The sequence below is a fragment of the Bufo bufo genome, chromosome 9, assembly GCF_905171765.1.
Source record: "Bufo bufo chromosome 9, aBufBuf1.1, whole genome shotgun sequence".
Classification (NCBI taxonomy): domain Eukaryota; kingdom Metazoa; phylum Chordata; class Amphibia; order Anura; family Bufonidae; genus Bufo; species Bufo bufo.
The window spans coordinates 89,556,171-89,574,781 of NC_053397.1; the positions used below are offsets into that span (position 1 = coordinate 89,556,171).

General features: G+C 43.2%; 1 protein-coding gene across 1 annotated transcript in view; it reads left to right on the top strand.

The window, feature by feature from the left end:
* The first annotated feature begins 1,685 nt into the window (after positions 1–1,685).
* CLCC1 (chloride channel CLIC like 1) overlaps positions 1,686–18,611 on the top strand; it is a 148,295-nt gene continuing 131,369 nt past the window's right edge. The window contains exons 1-2 of the mRNA XM_040408442.1: positions 1,686–1,773; positions 16,376–16,504. Coding sequence (XP_040264376.1) covers positions 1,747–1,773; positions 16,376–16,504 — 156 coding nt within the window. The 5' untranslated portion in view covers positions 1,686–1,746. The remainder of the gene's footprint in view (positions 1,774–16,375; positions 16,505–18,611) is intronic.

The window sequence follows — 18,611 nt, forward strand, 5'->3', positions numbered from 1 at the left end:
GTGTATCTGCTCTACTATGGGATGTACATATGTGACTGAATCTGTATCTGCCCTGTTATGGGATGTACAGATGTGACTGGTTCTGTATCTGCTTTATCATGGGGTGATACTGATGTGGCTGGTTCTGTATCTGCTCTATTATGGAATGTACAGATGCGACTGGCTCTGTATCTGCTCTATTATGGGATGTACAGGTGTGACTGGCTGTGTATCTGCTCTATTATGGGGTAGTATATATCTGGCTCTGTATCTGCTCCATTATGAGGTAGTACAGATATGACTGTCTCTGTATCTGCTTTATTATGGGGTAGTACAGATGTGACTGGCTGTGTATCTGCTCTATTATAGGGTGGTACAGATGTGACTGGCTCTGTATCTGCTCTATTATAGGGTGGTACAGATGTGACTGGCTGTGTATCTGCTCTACTATGGAGTAGTACAGATGTGACTGGCTGTGTATCGGCTCTATTATGGGGTGGTACAGATGTGACTGGCTCTGTATCTGCTCTATTATGGAATGTACAGGTGTGACTGGCTCTGTATCTGCTCTATTATGGGATGTACAGGTGTGACTGGCTGTGTATCTGCTCTATTATGGGGTATTGGGGTAGTATATATCTGGCTCTGTATCTGCTCTCTTATGAGGTAGTACAGATGTGACTGGCTGTGTATCTGCTCTACTATGGAGTAGTACAGATGTGACTGGCTCTGTATCTGCTCCATTATGAGGTAGTACAGATATGACTGTCTCTGTATCTGCTTTATTATGGGGTAGTACAGATGTGACTGGCTGTGTATCTGCTCTATTATAGGGTGGTACAGATGTGACTGGCTCTGTATCTGCTCTATTATAGGGTGGTACAGATGTGACTGGCTGTGTATCTGCTCTACTATGGAGTAGTACAGATGTAACTGGCTGTGTATCGGCTCTATTATGGAATGTACAGGTGTGACTGGCTCTGTATCTGCTCTATTATGGGATGTACAGGTGTGACTGGCTCTGTATCTGCTCTCTTATGAGGTGGTACAGATGTGACTGGCCCTGTAACTGCTTTATTATGGGGTGTACAGATGTGACTGGCTGTGTATCTGCTCTATTATAGGGTGGTACAGATGTGACTGGCTCTGTATCTGCTCTATTATGGGGTAGTACAGATGTGACTGGCTCTGTATCTGCTTTATTATGGGGTAGTACAGATGTGACTGGCTGTGTATCTGCTCTATTATAGGGTGGTACAGATGTGACTGGCTGTGTATCTGCTCTACTATGGAGTAGTACAGATGTAACTGGCTGTGTATCGGCTCTATTATGGAATGTACAGGTGTGACTGGCTCTGTATCTGCTCTATTATGGGATGTACAGGTGTGACTGGCTCTGTATCTGCTCTCTTATGAGGTGGTACAGATGTGACTGGCCCTGTAACTGCTTTATTATGGGGTGTACAGATGTGAGTGGCTGTGTATCTGCTGTATTATGGGATGTACAATTGTGACTAGCTGTATTTCTGCTCTATTATGGAGGCAATGGCCGCCCTAGATTGGGAGCTGCGGACGCTTATAACCCGTACACCATGGCTATTGGCTACTCTCCTGTGATGACATTTCCTTCCTGCTGCCTCTAGGTCTTCGGGTGGGCGGGCGTTTACTAGTTAACGCGGGTTACATGGTAGTGACGTCACTGACTCCTTTTCCCCGATAGGATCTTGATGTTACCGTCCGAGTGAACGGTGTTGTGAACCGTCGTCCATGTCCGGACAGCAGAACCCGCAGCAGGTGACATGGGGATTTTACTGCCGTTCGTGCATCTGTCAGGCTGCAGAGTGTGATTAGCGGCATATTGTCCCAGCGCGGGCACCGTACACGAGTCTGACAGCGCTGTGGTGGTACAGGAAATGTCGCCCAGTCTGCTGCCCTGACTCCGCGCCTCACTTACTGGTGATGCGGGCGGTGCTCAGTCCTGGGGCTCTCCTCTGCTCACTGCCGAGCTCTGTCAGCTGGGTGCCTTCTCTACAGCGGAAGTTATTAGCACTGTCACCATGCTGTGGTATGGCGGTATTAACAGGGCCCAGCACCCCTTCCTGACCAGGCCTAATTTAGAAAATACGCTATGTGTCACTTTATGTGGTGATAACTCTGGAACGCTTTTTCTTATCCAGGCCATTCTGAGATGGTTTTCACGTACATCATGTTAACCCCTTAAGGCCCGGGCCATTTTTTACCTTCCTACCCAGGCCATTTTTTGCAAATCTGACCAGTGTCACTTTATGTGGTGATAACTTTAAAATGCTTCTACTTATCCAGGCCATTCTGAGATTGTTTTCTCGTCACATATTGTACTTCATGGCAGTGGTAAAATCAGTCCAAAAAATAAAATTTTTATTTATACGTTTTTTTTTTAAATATACCCAAAAATTTGGAAAATTTAGCAAATTAAAAAAATTCTCTACTTTTATAATAGATAGTAATACCTCCAAAAATAGTTATTATTTTACATTCCCCATATGTCTACTTCACGTTTGGATCATTTTGTGAATGACATTACATTTTTTGGGGACGTTAGAAAGCTTAGAAGCAAATCTTGAAATTTTTCAGAAAATTTCTAAAACCCACTTTTTCAGGACCAGTTCAGGTCTGAAGTCACTTTGTGAGGCTTACATAATAGAAACCACCCAAAAATGACCCCATTTTACAAACTACACCCTTCACGGTATTTAAAACAGATTCTACAATCTTTGATAACCCTTTAGGTGTTCCACAAAAATTAATGGAAAATAGAGATATAATTTCACTTTTTTGGCAGATTTTCCATTTGAATCCATTTTTTCCGGTTACAAACCAAGGGTTAACAGCCAAACAAAACTCAATATTTATGGCCCTGATTCTGTAGTTTACAGAAACACCCCATATGTGGTCGTAAACTGCTGTACGGGCACACGGCAGGGCGCAGAAGGAAAGGAATGCCATACGGTTTTTGGAAGGCAGATTTTGCTGGACTAATTTTTTGACACCATGTCCCATTTGAAGCCCCCCTGATGCACCCCTAGAGTAGAAACTCCAAAAAAGTGACCCCATTTTAGAAACTACGGGATAGGGTGGCAGTTTTGTTGGTACTATTTTAGGGTACATATGATTTTTGGTTGTTGTATAATACACTTTTTGTGAGGCAAGGTAACAAGAAATAGCTGTTTTGGCACCGTTTTTATTTTTTGTTATTTACAACATTCATCTGACAGGTTAGATCATGTGGTAATTTTATAGAGCATGTTGTCACGGACGCGACAATACCAAATATGACATGAAGATTTTTTAGTGTCTCCACATTCTGAAAGCCGTAGTTTTATTTATTTTTTGGGCGACTGTCTTGTGTAGGGGCTCATTTTTTTCGGGATGAGATGACGGTTTGATTGGTACTATTATAGGGTGCATATGACTTTTTGATCGCTTGCTATTACACTTTTTGTGATGTATCGCTTGCTATTACACTTTTTTTTATGGTATTCACCTGAAGGGTTAGGTCATGTGATATTTTTATAGAGCAGGTTATTACGGACACGGCGATACCTAATATGTCAACTTTGTTTTATTTATGTAAGTTTTATACAATTATTTCATTTTTTAAACAAAAAAAAATCATGTTTTAGTGTCGACAGTTTTTTCAGTTTTTGGGCGATTATCTTAGGTAGGGTATGATTTTTGCGGTATGAGATGACGGTTTGATTGGCACTATTTTGGGGTGCGTATGACTTTTTGATCTCTTGCTATTACACTTTTTGTGATGTAAGTTGACCAAAAATGGCTTTTTTCACACTATTTTAATTTTTTTTATGATATTCACCTGAGGGGTTACGTCATGTGATATTTTTATAGAGCAGGTTATTACGGATGCGGCGATACCTAATATGTATACTTTTTTTTAAATTTATTTTAGGCTACTTTCACACCTGCGTTAGGTGCGGATCTGTCTTGTATCTGCACAGACGGATCCGCACCGATAATGCAAATGCTTGTATCCGTTCAGAACTGATCCGTTTGCATTTTTTATTTTTTTTTGTTCATGATAATGCAAACGGATCCGTTTTGACTTACACTGAAAGTCAATGGGAGGCGGATCCGTTTTCAGTTGCACCATATTGTGTCAGTGAAAACGGATCCGTCCCCATTGACTTACATTGTAAGTCAGGACTGATCCGTTTGGCTCCGCATCGTCAGGCGGACATCAAAACGCTGCAAGCAGCGTTTGGGTGTCCGCCTCAAGAGCGGAATGGAGGCAAACTGATGCATTCTGAGCAGATCCTTTTCAATTCAGAATGCATTGGGGCTGAACTGATCGGTTTTGGGCCGCTTGTGAGAGCCCTGAAACGGATCTCACAAGCGGACCCAGAAACGCCAATGTGCGGGCGTTGCGGGAAAAGGTGCGGGTGCGTTGCGGGAACATGCGTGATTTTTCAGCGAGAGTGCAAAACATTGTAATGCGTTTTGCACTCGCGTGAGAAAAATCGCGCATGTTTGGTACCCAAACCAGAACTTCTTCACAGAAGTTCGGGCTTGGGATCGATGTTCTGTAGATTGTATTATTTTCCCTTATAACATGGTTATAAGGGAAAATTAATAGCATTCTGAATACAGAATGCATAGTACAATAGCGCTGGAGGGGTTAAAAATAAAATAAAAATAATTAAACTCACCTTAGTCCACTTGATTGCGTAGCCGGCATCTCTTCTGTCTCCTTCTTTGCTGATTGCAGGAAAAGGACCTGTGGTGGCGTCACTCCGGTCATCACATAGTCCCATCACATAATCCATCACCATGGTAAAAGATCATGTGATGACCGGAGTGACGTCACCACAGGTCCTTTTCCTGCAATCAGCAAAGAAGGAGACAGAAGAGATGCCGGCTACGCAATCAAGTGGACTAAGGTGAGTTTAATTATTTTTTTTATTTTTTTAACCCCTCCAGCGCTATTTTACTATGCATTCTGTATTCAGAATGCTATTATTTTCCCTTATAACCATGTTATAAGGGAAAATAATAATGATCGGGTCTCCATTCCGATCGTCTCCTAGTAACCGTGCGTGAAAATCGCACCGCATCCGCACTTGCTTGCGGATGCTTGCGATTTTCACGCAACCCCATTCATTTCTATGGGGCCTGCGTTACGTGAAAAACGCACAAAGAGGAGCATGCTGCGATTTTCACGCAACGCACAAGTGATGCGTGAAAATCACTGCTCGTGTGCACAACCCCATAGAAATGAATGGGTCATGATTCAGTGCGGGTGCAATGCGTTCAACTCACGCATCGCATCCGCGCGGAATACTCACCCGTGTGAAAGGGGCCTAATATTTTTGAAACAAAAAATAAATAATCATGTTTTAGTGTCTCCATATTCTGATCCATAGTTTTTTTTATTTTTTAGGCGATTGTCTTAGGTAGGAGCTCATTTTTTGCGGGATGAGGTGACGGTTAGATTGGTACTATTTTGGCGGGCATACGCCTTTTTGATCGCTTGGTCTTGTATTGTTAGTGATGTAAGGTGACAAAAAAATTGTTTATTTAGCACCGTTTTTTTTTTTATTTTTTTTTTACGGTGTTCATCTGAGGGGTTAGGTCATGTAATATGTTTATAGAGCCGGTCGATACGGAAACTTTTTTTTTCACTTTATTTTTTGTCCCACTTAACTTTTGGATGTCTAATCCCTTTACAATGCATTCTAATACTTCTGTATTGGAATGCATTGGCTGTATGAGTAAGGGCTCTTTCACACTTGCGTTGTCCAGATCCGTCGTGCACTCCATTTGCCGGGGGTGCCCGCCGGATCCGTAACAACGCAAGTGAACTGAAAGCATTTGAAGACGGATCCGTCTTCAAAATGCGTTCAGTGTTACTATGGCAGCCAGGACGCTATTAAAGTCCTGGCTGCCATAGTAGTAGTGGGGAGCGGGGGAGCAGTATACTTACAGTCCGTGCGGCTCCCCGGGCGCTCCAGAATGACGTCAGAGCGCCCCATGCACATGGATGACGTGATCCATGTGACACGTCATCCATGAGCGTGGGGCGCCCTGACGTCACTCTGGAGCGCCCGGGGAGCCGCACGGACGGTAAGTATACTGCTCCCCACTACACTTTACCATGGCAACCAGGACTTTAGCGTCCTGGAAGCCATGGTAACCATTCAGAAAAAGCTAAACGTCGGATCCGGTAATGCGCCGAAACGACGTTTAGCTTAAGGCCGGATCCGGATTAATGCCTTTCAATGGGCATTAATTCCGGATCCGGCCTTGCGGCAAGTGTTCAGGATTTTTGGCCGGAGCAAAAAGCGCAGCATGCTGCGGTATTTTCTCCGGCCAAAAAACGTTCCGTTCCGGAACTGAAGACATCCTGATGCATCCTGAACGGATTTCTCTCCATTCAGAATGCATGGAGATAATCCTGATCAGGATTCTTCCGGCATAGAGCCCCGACGACGGAACTCTATGCCGGAACCCAACAACGCAAGTGTGAAAGAGCCCTTAGGGTACTTTCACACTAGCGTTTTACTTTTCCGGCGCTGAGTTCCGTCCTAGGGGCTCAAATCCGCTAAAGAACTGATCAGTTTTATCCTAATGCATTCTGAATGGAGAGTCCGTCCTTCAGGATGCATCAGGATGTCTTCAGTTCAGTCTTTTTGACTGATCAGGCTTTTCAGAAAAACGTAGCATGTTGTATTTTTACCTCCGGCCAAAAATCCTGAACACTTTGACTGAACGCTGGATCCGGTCTTTTTCCCATTGACTTGCATTAACGCCGGATCTGGCGCTGTGTGTTCAGTCAAACCGGATCCGGCTTTTGCATGTTAAGCCCGAAAAATGTAAAAAAAAGTTAAAGTCCATAAATGGCGGATCCGTTTTTTCCAATGCATTTTTTCATTGTGGTCAAAATCCTGATCAGGATTCAAATGTTATCAGTTTTCACACGTTTTTCCGGATCCGGCGGGCAGTTCCGGTGTCGGAATTGAATGCTGGATTAAAACAACGCTAGTGTGAAAGAAGCCTTATACAGTGTGTATTACTCATACAGCTTCCTGCCTGTGAGATCCAGGGGGCTGGATCTCACAGGCTCTGCATCGGAAGGCAGCCTTGATGCATCGGGCTGCCTTCCATGCCATCGGGTCCCCGTCACTGCAGCACGGGGACCTGATGGCAGCTCCGATCCACGCAAGGACATCGCATGTGCCGTGGTCAGCGCTGGCCGCGGCACATGAAGGGTTAATGCGCCGGCATCAGTGATTTTACCGATGCTGGCGCATGCAGCAGGGGTCCGGCTATCAGTGACGGCCGGAACCCTGCTGTGGATCAGGCAGTCTTTAAGTCCCGCAAAAGAAATGACGTACATGTACTTCCTGGGTTGATGGTAAATTTGAGTCAATATGTTTTACCTTTATTTATAAATAAAAAAATCCAAAAGTTAACAAAAATGTTAAAAAATTACCTTTTCTAAATTTGAATCTCTCTGCTTTTAAGGCTACTTTCACACCTGCGTTAGGTGCTGATCCGTCTGGTATCTGCAGAGACGTCTGGTATCTGCACGGACGGGATCTCTCTCTGCTGGCCCTGTTTGCATTCAAAATCTGGCGCCTGCGCCGTACCTGTCTTCAGTCGGTGATGGACCATGTGATTGGAGCATGTGATCTGACGTCACCACAGGTCCTAGCCGGTAGTTCATCATTAAAGAAGTAAAGAAGAGACCGGGAACTACGCGAACAAGAGGAGAAGGTGAGTTAATTTTTTTTATTTTTTTTTAACCCTCAATTGATCACCTACTAAGCATTCTGTATTCAGAATCTCGGGTCTCACGAGATGACGCCTATTGCCGTCATCGAGACCTGGGAGCACCACCGTCCTGACGCCTATCGGCGTTAGTGTGATGGGAGGTGGTTAAAGCAAAATACAGGTGAAATTTCAAAATGTCCCTTTTTTTGCAGATTTTCCATTTTAATAAATTTTTTACCGTAACACATCAAGGGTTAATAACAAAACAAACCTCAATATGTATTACCTTAATTTTTGCAGTTTGCAGAAACACCCCATATGTTGTCGTATACCGCTGTTTGGACAAATGACAGGGCACAGAAGGCAAGGAGCGCCAGATGGTTTTTGGAGGGCAGATCTTGCTGGAATGGTCTTTGGGCGCTATGTTGCATTTGAAGAGGCCCTGAAGTATCCCCACAGTGACTTTTTTTTTTTTACAAGAAAATGGTGCTTTAGTTCCAAACTTTCTTTTTCACAAAAGATTACAAAAGAATATCTCCCCCCCCCCCCCCCCCAATTTGCTACCCAGTTTCTCCTGAATACAGTAACACCCCAATTGTGGTCGTAAACTGTTATTTGGGGATACGCCAGGGCTCAGAAGGGAAGGAGCGGCATCTGGATTTTCTAACATGGAATTTTCTGCCATGGTTTTAAGAACAATAACTTTTTTATTTTTTTGTTTAATGAGCTTTGTGAGGGCTTATTTTGTGAGACAAGCTGTAGTGTTTATTGGCGCCATTTTGGGGTACATTTGGCTTTCTGGTTGCTTTTGTATCTCATTTTTGGGAGCTGTAGTCACCAAAAAAGCAGTTTGGTGTCATTTTTCTATATTTTTTTTAAAATTTTTTTGCACTATTTACCTGATGGGGTAAATCATGTGATATTTTTATAGATCCGGTCATTACGGATGCAACGATACCAAATATGTCTAGTTTTTTTATTTTTATGTTTTGCACAATAAAACATTTTTAGAAAAAAAAAATCATGTTTTTGTGTTGCCATTTTCTTAGAGCCATTTTTTTTATTTTTCTGGCTATAGTCCTGTGTGAGGGCTTGTTTTTTGTGGGACGAGGCGACGTTTTTATTGCTATCATTTTGGGGTACATATGACTTTTTGATTCAGACTCCTGGGCCCGGTAGCGACTGCTACCTCTGCACCCCCTATAGCTATACCCCTGGCTGAAGGTTGCTGAGCGCTATTGTAGGCCATCAATACTGATCATGGGGGTCTGAACTCTCCCACCAATCAGCACAGTGATGCCAAGGATGCTCCTAGTTTCTACAAGTCATGCACCCTGATTTTTGGTCACACAGACACAATGGAGGACATTTACTAATCGTTTTATGCCACTATACTGATGTAAAAAAGTCAGATTATGGCGCATGACATGTGTACCATAACTTGTGACTTTTTAAGCTTCTTGGAACTTTTCTTGAGCAACGTCCACCACGTCCTCACTCAAGTATGGCAGAGCGGATTAACCCCATAGATGCTGCGGGTGATTAGGCACCACGGCATCTAGGGGGTTAACAGGGCAGCAGAGTTTATGATCTAATCATAATCCTAGTAAAACTCACTCCTCAAAAAGAGGGCGACATCTATTAGACTCATAATCTTATCCTATGCATTCAGCACAGTACTAAGATTTCCCTGTCACAGCGCCATCTATTGGAATGATTGGAATGATATACTTGATCCTTATGCTACGTTCACACTCACGTTTTGTGTGGATCCGTCATGGATGGATCCGTTCACATAATACAACCGTCTGCATCCGTTCAGAACGGATCCATTTGTATTATCTGTAACATAGCCAAGGTTGTGTCAGAGAGAACGGATCCGTCAATATTGACTTATATTGTGTGCCAGGACGGATCCGTTTTGCTCAGTTTTGTCAAGCGAACAGCAAAACGCTGCAGGCAGCGTTGTGGTGTCCGCCTCCAGAGCGGAATGGAGACTGATCGGAAGTAAACTGATGCGGATCCTTTTTCATTCAGAATGCAATAGGGCAAAACTGATCTGTCTTGGACTGCTTGTGAGAACCCTGAACGGATCTCACAAACGGAAAGCCAAAACGCCAGTGTGAAAGTAGCCTTTAGCTGTTGGAATTGTGGAGAAGCACAGAGCCCTCTAGTGGACATACAGAGTCACTGTCTGTTCAGTCAGGAATTAAATAACAGCATTTTGCATGCTGCTCCACGCCCACTGCTGTTCATTTAAATAAATCTGAATGTTAGTGCAACGTTAGAGGGGTTGTCTGGGTTCAGAGCTGAACCCGGACATATCCCCATTTTCACCCAGGCAGCCCCCCCTGACAAGAGCATTGGAGCAATTCATGCTCCGATGCTCTCCTTTGCCCTGCGCTAAATCGTGCAGGGCAAAGGCATTTTTTTGGAGTTCTGGTGACGAACCGGGCTCTCCATGGGGCTGCCATGCGGAGGCTTCCGCCCAGCAGTGAGCCGGCACTGATGGGCGAGCTTTAGTGCTGCCCTAGCCTGTAAACCGTATAAGGCAGCACTAAAGCCCGCCCATCAGAGCTGGTGACGTCACCGAACACACTGCCGGACAGAAGCCTCCGCCCGGCAGTGTGTTATTGTAAATAAGAGCCCTTGTCCTGCACGATCCAGAGCAGGGCAAGGGAGAGCATTGGAGCATGAAATGCTCCGATGCTAACATCAGGGGGGCTGCCTGGTTGAAACTTTGGGTATGTCTGGGGTCAGCTCTTAACCCGGACAACCCCTTTAAAATCAAAATAAAATGTGCTTTCTTTTTCATTTGACTTTTGGCTTGGAAAATGTCTGCAAGAGATGAAATTGAAATCTCAATCTACCATTTTCAGTTTCTACATGGTGTTTTCATTTGATTTATGATTTTGACATGAAAAACCCACTATAGGAAGAGGAGAATGAATTGACAAAGTGGAGATTTAAAATGAAAAAGGCTATTTATTTTTACATTTATTTTTGAGACTTATTATCCACACTGGAGTTGGAAATGAAAATTCTAATGGAGGAATTGAATTTTCTTTTTAACCCCTTAGGGACCCATGACGTACCAGTACGGCATGGTTCTTGAGTCCTTAAGGACCCATGACGTACCGGTACGTCATGTATAGTTCCGATCACCGGCGGGCGGTGATCGGAACCCGGTGCCTGCTCAAATCATTGAGCAGGCACCTTGGCTAAATGCGCGCGGGGGGGGGGGGTGACCCCCCCTGTGTCGGCTTTTACCTGGTGCGGGGCTGTAGGGGGGACCCGATGGCATGAAAGGCAGCGCGTTGCCTTCCTGAGGCATCGCGCTGCCTTCCGGTGACGAGCCTGTGAGATCCAGCCCCCTGGATCTCACAGGCCGGAAGCTGTATGGAGTAATACACACAGTAGTACTCATACAGCCAATGCATTCCAATACAGATGTATTGGAATGCATTGTAAAGGATTAGACCCCCCAAAAGTTAAAGTCCCAAAGTGGGACAAAAAATAAAGTGAAAAAAAGTTGAAAAAATAAAGTTTTCCCCCCAAAAAATTAAGTTTCAAGTAAAAATAAACAAAAACTTCATTTTTCCCCAAATAAAGTTAAAAAAAAGTATACATATTAGGTATCGCCGCATCCGTGACAACCTGGTCTATAAAAATATCACATGATCTAACTTGTCAGATGAATGTTGTAAATAACAAAAAATAAAAACGGTGCCAAAACAGCTATTTCTTGTTATCTTGCTTCACAAAAAGTGTAATATAGAGCAACCAAAAATCATATGTATCCTAAACTAGTACCAACAATATTGCCACCCTATCCCGTAGTTTCTAAAATGGGGCCACTTTTTTGGAGTTTCTACTCTAGGGGTGCATCAGGGGGGCTTCAAATGGGACATGGTGTCAAAAAAAAACAGTCCAGCAAAATCTGCCTTCCAAAAACCGTATGGCATTCCTTTCCTTCTGCGCCTTGCCGAGTGCCCGTACAGTAGTTTACAACCACATATGGGGTGTTTCTGTAAACTACAGAATCAGGGCCATAAATATTGAGTTTTATTTGGCTGTTAACCCTTGCTTTGTTACTGGGAAAAATGGATTAAAATGGAAAATTTGCCAAAAAATTGAAATTCTGAAATTTCATCTCCATTTGCCAATAACTCTTGTGGAACACCTAAAGGGTTAACGACGTTTGTAAAATCTGTTTTGAATACCTTGAGGGGTGTAGTTTCTTAGATGGGTTCACTTTTATGGAGTTTCTACTCTAGGGTTGCATCAGAGGGGCTTCAAATGGGACATGGTGTAAAAAAAAACAGTCCAGCAAAATCTGTCTTCCAAAAACCGTATGGCATTCCTTTCCTTCTGCGCCCTGCTGTGTGCCCGTACAGTAGTTTACGACCACATATGGGGTGTTTCTGTAAACTACAGAATCAGGGCCATAAATATTGAGTTTGGTTTGGCTGTTAACCCTTGCTTTGTAACTGGAAAACAATTATTAAAATGGAAAATCTACCAAAAAAGTGAAATTTTGAAATTGTATCTCTATTTTCCATTAATTCTTGTGGAACACCTAAAGGGTTAACAAAGTTTGTAAAATCTGTTTTTAATACCTTGAGGGGTGTAGTTTATAGAATGGGGTCATTTTTGGGTGGTTTCTATTATGTACGCCTCGCAAAGTGACTTCAGACTAGGTATCGACCGATTATCGGTTTTACCGATATTATCGGCCGATATTCAGGATTTTGACTGTTATCGGTATCGGCATCTATTTTGCCGATATTCCGATCACGTATGGGGAACACAGATCGCGCTGCTGTCTGCGCTCTCTGTGTTCCCTCAGCAGCACAGGGGAGAAGGAAGCAGTGTCTCCCTCCCCCCTGTGATGCTGCTGCCGCTGCCACCAATGTAAAGACAGATGGGAAGAGGAGGGGAGGGGCTGTGGCCACTGCGCCACCAATGATGTTGACTTACTCATTCATTCAAATTGAACAGGAGGTGGGAGCTGGCTGCAGAATCACATAGCCGGCTCCCGACCTCTATGAGCGTTATCTGCGATCTGCGGTAGTTAACCCCTCAGGTGCCACGAATCGCAGCTACCGCTCATAGAGGTCGGGAGCCGGCTATGTGATTCTGCAGCCAGCTCCCGCCTCCTGTATGTGAATAAATGAGAGATCTATCTTCATTGGTGGCGCAGTGCGCCCCCCCCCCCAGGCCCCCCAGTATTAATCATTGGTGGCGCAGTGCGCCCCCCACCCTCACCCCCGTATTAAAAACATTGGTGCGCCCCCACCCAAGCCCCCCCCAGTTTTAATCATTGGTGGCAGTAGCCACAGGGTCCCCTCTCCCCTCCTCCTCCGATCGGAGCCCCAGCAGTGTAAGCCTGGGGCTCCGATCGGTTACCATGGCAGCCAGGACGCTATTGAAGCCCTGGCTGCCATGGTAAGCTCCATGCTGCTGTGTGCACAAAGCACAGGGCAGCAGGGACAGTGTGAGATCCTATTCACCCTGATAGAGATCTATCAGGGTGAATAGGACAAGGGTTCTAGTCCCTAAGGGGGCTAAAAGTTAGTAAAATAAAACCACCAAAATATTAAGTATAAATAAAAAATATATATTTACGAAAGAAAAAAAAACTACACATTAACAATAAAAATATTCATTTTCAGCAGATTTGTGTAGGAATTTTTTTTTTTTCAAAGATGACATTTCACAGAATATCGGTATAAATTATCGGCTATCGGCCTGAAAGTTCACAAATTATCGGTATCTGCCCTAAAAAATCTATATCGGTCGATCCCTACTTCAGACCTGAACTGGTCTCTAAAAATTTCTGAAAAAATTTCAAGATTTGCTTCTAAACTTCTAAGCCTTATAACATCCCCAAAAAATAAAATATCATTCTAAAAATGATCCAAACATGAAGTAGACATATGGGGAATGTAAAGTAATAACTATTTTTGGAGGTATTACTATGTATTTTAGAAGTAGAGAAATTGAAACTTGGAAATTTGCTATTTTTTACAAATTTTTGGTAAATTTTGGTATTTTTTTATAAATAAAAAATTTTTTTACTTCATTTTTCCAGTGTCATGAAGTACAATATGTGACGAAAAAACTATCTCAGAATGGCCTGGATAAGTCAAAGCGTTTTAAAGTTATCAGCACTTAAAGTGACACTGGTCAGATTTGCAAAAAATGGCCAAGTCCTTAAGGTGAAATAGGACCGAGTCCTTAAGGGGTTAATTTTGGAATGCATTTTGCAGACACTATATGAAATTAAAATTATATTTTTATTATAATTTTAGGTTTTTCAATTAAATATTAAGCCCTTCAGGCCTGGGCCATTTTTCATTTTGTGTTTTCATTTTTCACTCCCCGCCTTCCCATAGTCCTAACTTTTTATTTTTCCGTTCACATAGCCTTATGAGGGCTTTTTTGTTTTGGGGGACAAGTTGTACTTTCTAATGGCGCCATTTATGGTTGCATACCATGTAGTGGGAAGTGGAAAATAAATTCCAAATAGGGTAGAATTGGGGAAAAACACAATTCTGATAAAGGTTTTTATTTTTTTATTATACTGTTACCATTTGGTAAAATTGACTTGTTATCTTCATTCTCCAGGTCAGTACAGTTCTAATGATACCACACTTGTATAATTTTTCTTGCGTTTTAATACTGAAAAAAATAATTAAAACCTTTGAGAAAGAAAATACATATTCATATACATATACATACAAACCATATTCTGATCCCTATAACTTTTTTGTAGTTATGTGTACGGGGCTGTGTGAGGGCTAATTTTTTGCGGGACGAGCTGTTCTTTTCAGTGATAGCAATTTGAAGTGTGTGTGACTTTTTGATCACTTTTTAGAAAAAAATTATTGGGTAGTTGAAGTGACAAAAAATGCAAATTGGCAGTTTTTTTATTTTTTTATTTTCGCACATGGCGATGCCCATGATGTTTATTTTTTTTTTATTGGTTAAGTATTTTTATTTTAAAGAAAGGGGGATGATTTTAACCTTTGATTTTTAAAATAAAAATATGTACTTTTTTTTTTTTTTTTTTTTTTTAGGTCACCTTGAGTGACAATAACTGGCAGTCATTAGATTGCCCACTGTGTTCACTGATGGCTAAAAAACCCAGCATTGAACACTTCATTTGGAATATAACAATACATTGCTGCTACCTAGTGGCCTGTATTGGTATATTCCTGAAATAGGCACCTAAGCCTACTTGAGGCTTCAGTGTATTTCAGCGAAGTAACAGGTTCCCCGATCTCAGACTGGGAACGCTGTTACTGGAGCAGAAGTGGAAGTGTGCCACTTCCGCTTCCGGACTGTGCATATGCCGTGTTCACATTTGACCACGGCATCTGAAGAGGAAAATGTATGCGATCAGCCTTATCTGCTCGCGTGCGCCATGTTTAAAGACCAGCCCGATGACATACATGTACGTCATCGGGTGTGAAAAGGGTTAATTTTGGCAGGTTTTTACCTCCCATAGTATCTCACCTTGTATCCAGGCTAGATTCAGCCCAACAGGGTCGTAGAGCCTCCTTTCAGCTGTACAGTTTTCTCCAATAAACTTCTCCTTTCACTCTAATACTGTAATCGCTTACATATATCATCATTACATTCACACAGAATGTTTCATATAATCCCAACAACGAGTGTATTATGACTGGAGTGTTTACCGTACTGTACTCACAGCATCATCAATCAGATGAGCATTGGTCGATCTTGGAGATGAGGCCATCACACGGAGCATATTTCCCGGCTTGAACACGCTCATGTGAAATTAGCCTTATGTAGATTTATTTTTATATATTTGAGCCTGGATTTATAACTGGGAAAAAATTCTGACTCCTAGGAGAAACAGTGAGGTCTCCCTTTATCAGGATGTGTACCCAGGAGGCTGTCAATCACAGTTTGAAGGCAGGGTAATCAGGTCTATGTAATGTATCTGCCGTGGATTTTCCGCAGCATATCTGGCGAAAATGTTCACCAAATTGTTTGCATTTTGCTGAAGATTTCACCCCGTACATTGCAAAGGGTGAAAGCCGTGGCAGGTGTCCACAACATAAATGGACATGCTGTGAATTTAAAATCAGCACCTCATGCTGCTGCTGCTTGTCCGCATGTGGTTCCACTGTGTAAAATCCACGATACATGTGGCTGTACCCATCGTTTTCTGTGGGATCGTCCACATACATCCGGAGCATCACTTATGAGGCCAGATGTCAAATAGCACCAGACAGAAAAATGTGCACTGAAGTGCAGTACACCAATATATGTTGTGTCTGGCTCCTGGCCTGAAACAACCGGCCGAGCACAACTTATATGTGAAGCCGGCCTAATAAAAAAAGGGTTTTCTGGGGACATTTGATAATTGGCAGTGAATTTGCGACAATAACAAAGGAAGTTGGAAAGCCCACCACAGTAATCCCAACCGCATGGCTGCCGGACTGCAACAGAGACCGGTGGTGGCGGAGTGTCCAGGTGACCAATGCTCCGTCTGTTATTTCGGCACATCACATAGAAAATGTTGGCATTTTGGAGAGTAACACTGTTTTATCTTTCTACAATGAGAGCAGATTTTCTAATTTTTTTTTTGTAGGCCTGTAAAATGTACCTGTTCCTGCTTCTATCCCTGTGTGTGACGCTTTGCTGCGGACACTATGACGCTGAAGACTGGACTGATCCTACAGACATGTTTAATTACGATGCAGCTACTGGCAAAATGAAGGTGAAAACCTTTTATAACTGTATTTGATTTGTCTATGGAATATGAGTGGGCAGTTCTGGAAAATCGAATGGAATAGAGATTTTACTTGCCATCATTATCCCACTCTCCCCATAAATAGTCTGTATTTGGTGACCACAGTGGGCAGAGGGACAGGGATATGGAGTGCGCATGCACCAGTTACTGGCGTGAAATTGGCGTTTTGTCTGGCATATATTTTCCTGCAGCAGTCATAGGCTCTTGGCTTAGCAAACAGACCCTGCCCATATGCCCTGTTGAGATACATATATAATTATAATGCGCCTAAGTAAAAGCAACTTCCAAAAGTCTGTATATTCCGTGATCACAGGATTAGTAAAATATGGCTGCTTTTCCTCAAAAATAGCGCCACATCTGTCCACAGGTTGTGTCTTGTATTGCAGCTCAGCTCTTCTGAACACCACGGGGCTAGGCTAAACTGAGCTGTGAAATAAAGTCTATATGGATATGTATGATGGATATGTTCTCCGTGAATTGTCAGTCATACTTGGTTACAGGATGTAACATTTTCTATGCTACAGTTTCAAAACGTTTGAGTGGCATTGTCGTTTTTTGTATTTTGTGCAAATTTATTTCTTGAAGTCTTGAAGGGTCTTGTAGACATCAGCATTTTGTGGCACATATATGACAGTTACCTGGTAGATAGAAACTGCCCACAGCAACTTCATCATGCCCAGTGAATAGTTCTGTACAACCCATGGCTTCAATGCTTTACTGCACATGCGCCACGGGGCAGGAGCGTTCTCCTCTTTACAGCTGCTCCATAGCACTATTCACTACATGCGGGGCAGGAGCACTCTCCTCTCTACAGCTGCTCTATAGTACTATTTACTGCACATGTGCCGAGGGGCGGGAGCACTCTCCTCTCTACAGCTGCTATATAAGCACTATTCACTGCACATGCGCCACGGGGCAGGAGTACATGTGCACATGTGCCGAGGGGCGGGAGCACTCTCCTCTTTACAGCTGCTATATAAGCACTATTCACTGTACATGCGCCACGGGGCAGGAGTACATGTGCCGAGGGGCGGGAGCACTCTCCTCTCTACAGCTGCTATATAAGCACTATTCACTGCACATGCGCCACGAGGCAGGAGTACATGTGCACATGTGCCGTGGGGCGGGAACACTCTTCTCTCTACAACTACTGTATAGCACCATTTACTGGTGATGCGCTGGAAGTAAAAGTGCGGGATCTCCTGAGAACGTTGAGAATCTCCTGAGGGGATGATGTTCCCTGGTCTGGAGAACGACAATCTGCAGGGAGTTGGAGGGTAAAGTCTGACTTCCTGGAGGTTTGCACTAGCCTCCTTGACTTCAACAAGCTAAATTGCATACAGTGAGAACAAGAATAAAAGTGCCATTTACAAGTTGCACAAAGAAATGAAGAGTCACTTCTGGAGCACGGTAACGCGATGAAAAAGGCACTTTGACATGAGGGAGCTGTAAGGACAACCCGCCTTAGCCAGACCACAGCTCTAGCAGGCTCAACCTGTCCATGTATTACTGCATGGGAAATTCCCATCTTCCCTAAAGATAAGAGGGTTTTAGAAGCTGAATCTTGGGGACTGCACAGCCGGATTTAGAAAGGGTTTGTGTTGTTAAGTCAACTAAATGTTAAGCAGCTTTCTTCACTGTGTTTGTGTTGTGGTTCAGTTCCTCATTATTTGCAAGATCTTTGTTCACTGTCAGTAAATGAGAATGTTCTGGCTTCTCTTCAAAGTGCAAACTGACCTCTCACAGAGACACCAGATCTTTATCCATATACAGTGCTGTAAAAAAATATTTGCCCTTCCCACTGGGTTTCCTTCTGTGTTTGCAAATTAGTCGCACTTTAGGCTTTGTCCACAAATGACTGAAACGCTGAAGATTCACCGTCAAATTTTTGTGCAGAAAATCCGCACCATCAAAGAAGTATCTGCTTCCCCGGCCTGACTGCAGTAGGGAGTTATGGGGAGAAATGCAGCTGCATCTGCTTCTCGAGATCTTCTTCATCCAGCCTTCTCCTCTGACCAGCATTGGTTGTCCATTGGTTATCAAATGGATCCATTATTTTGAGCATCAGGTATGA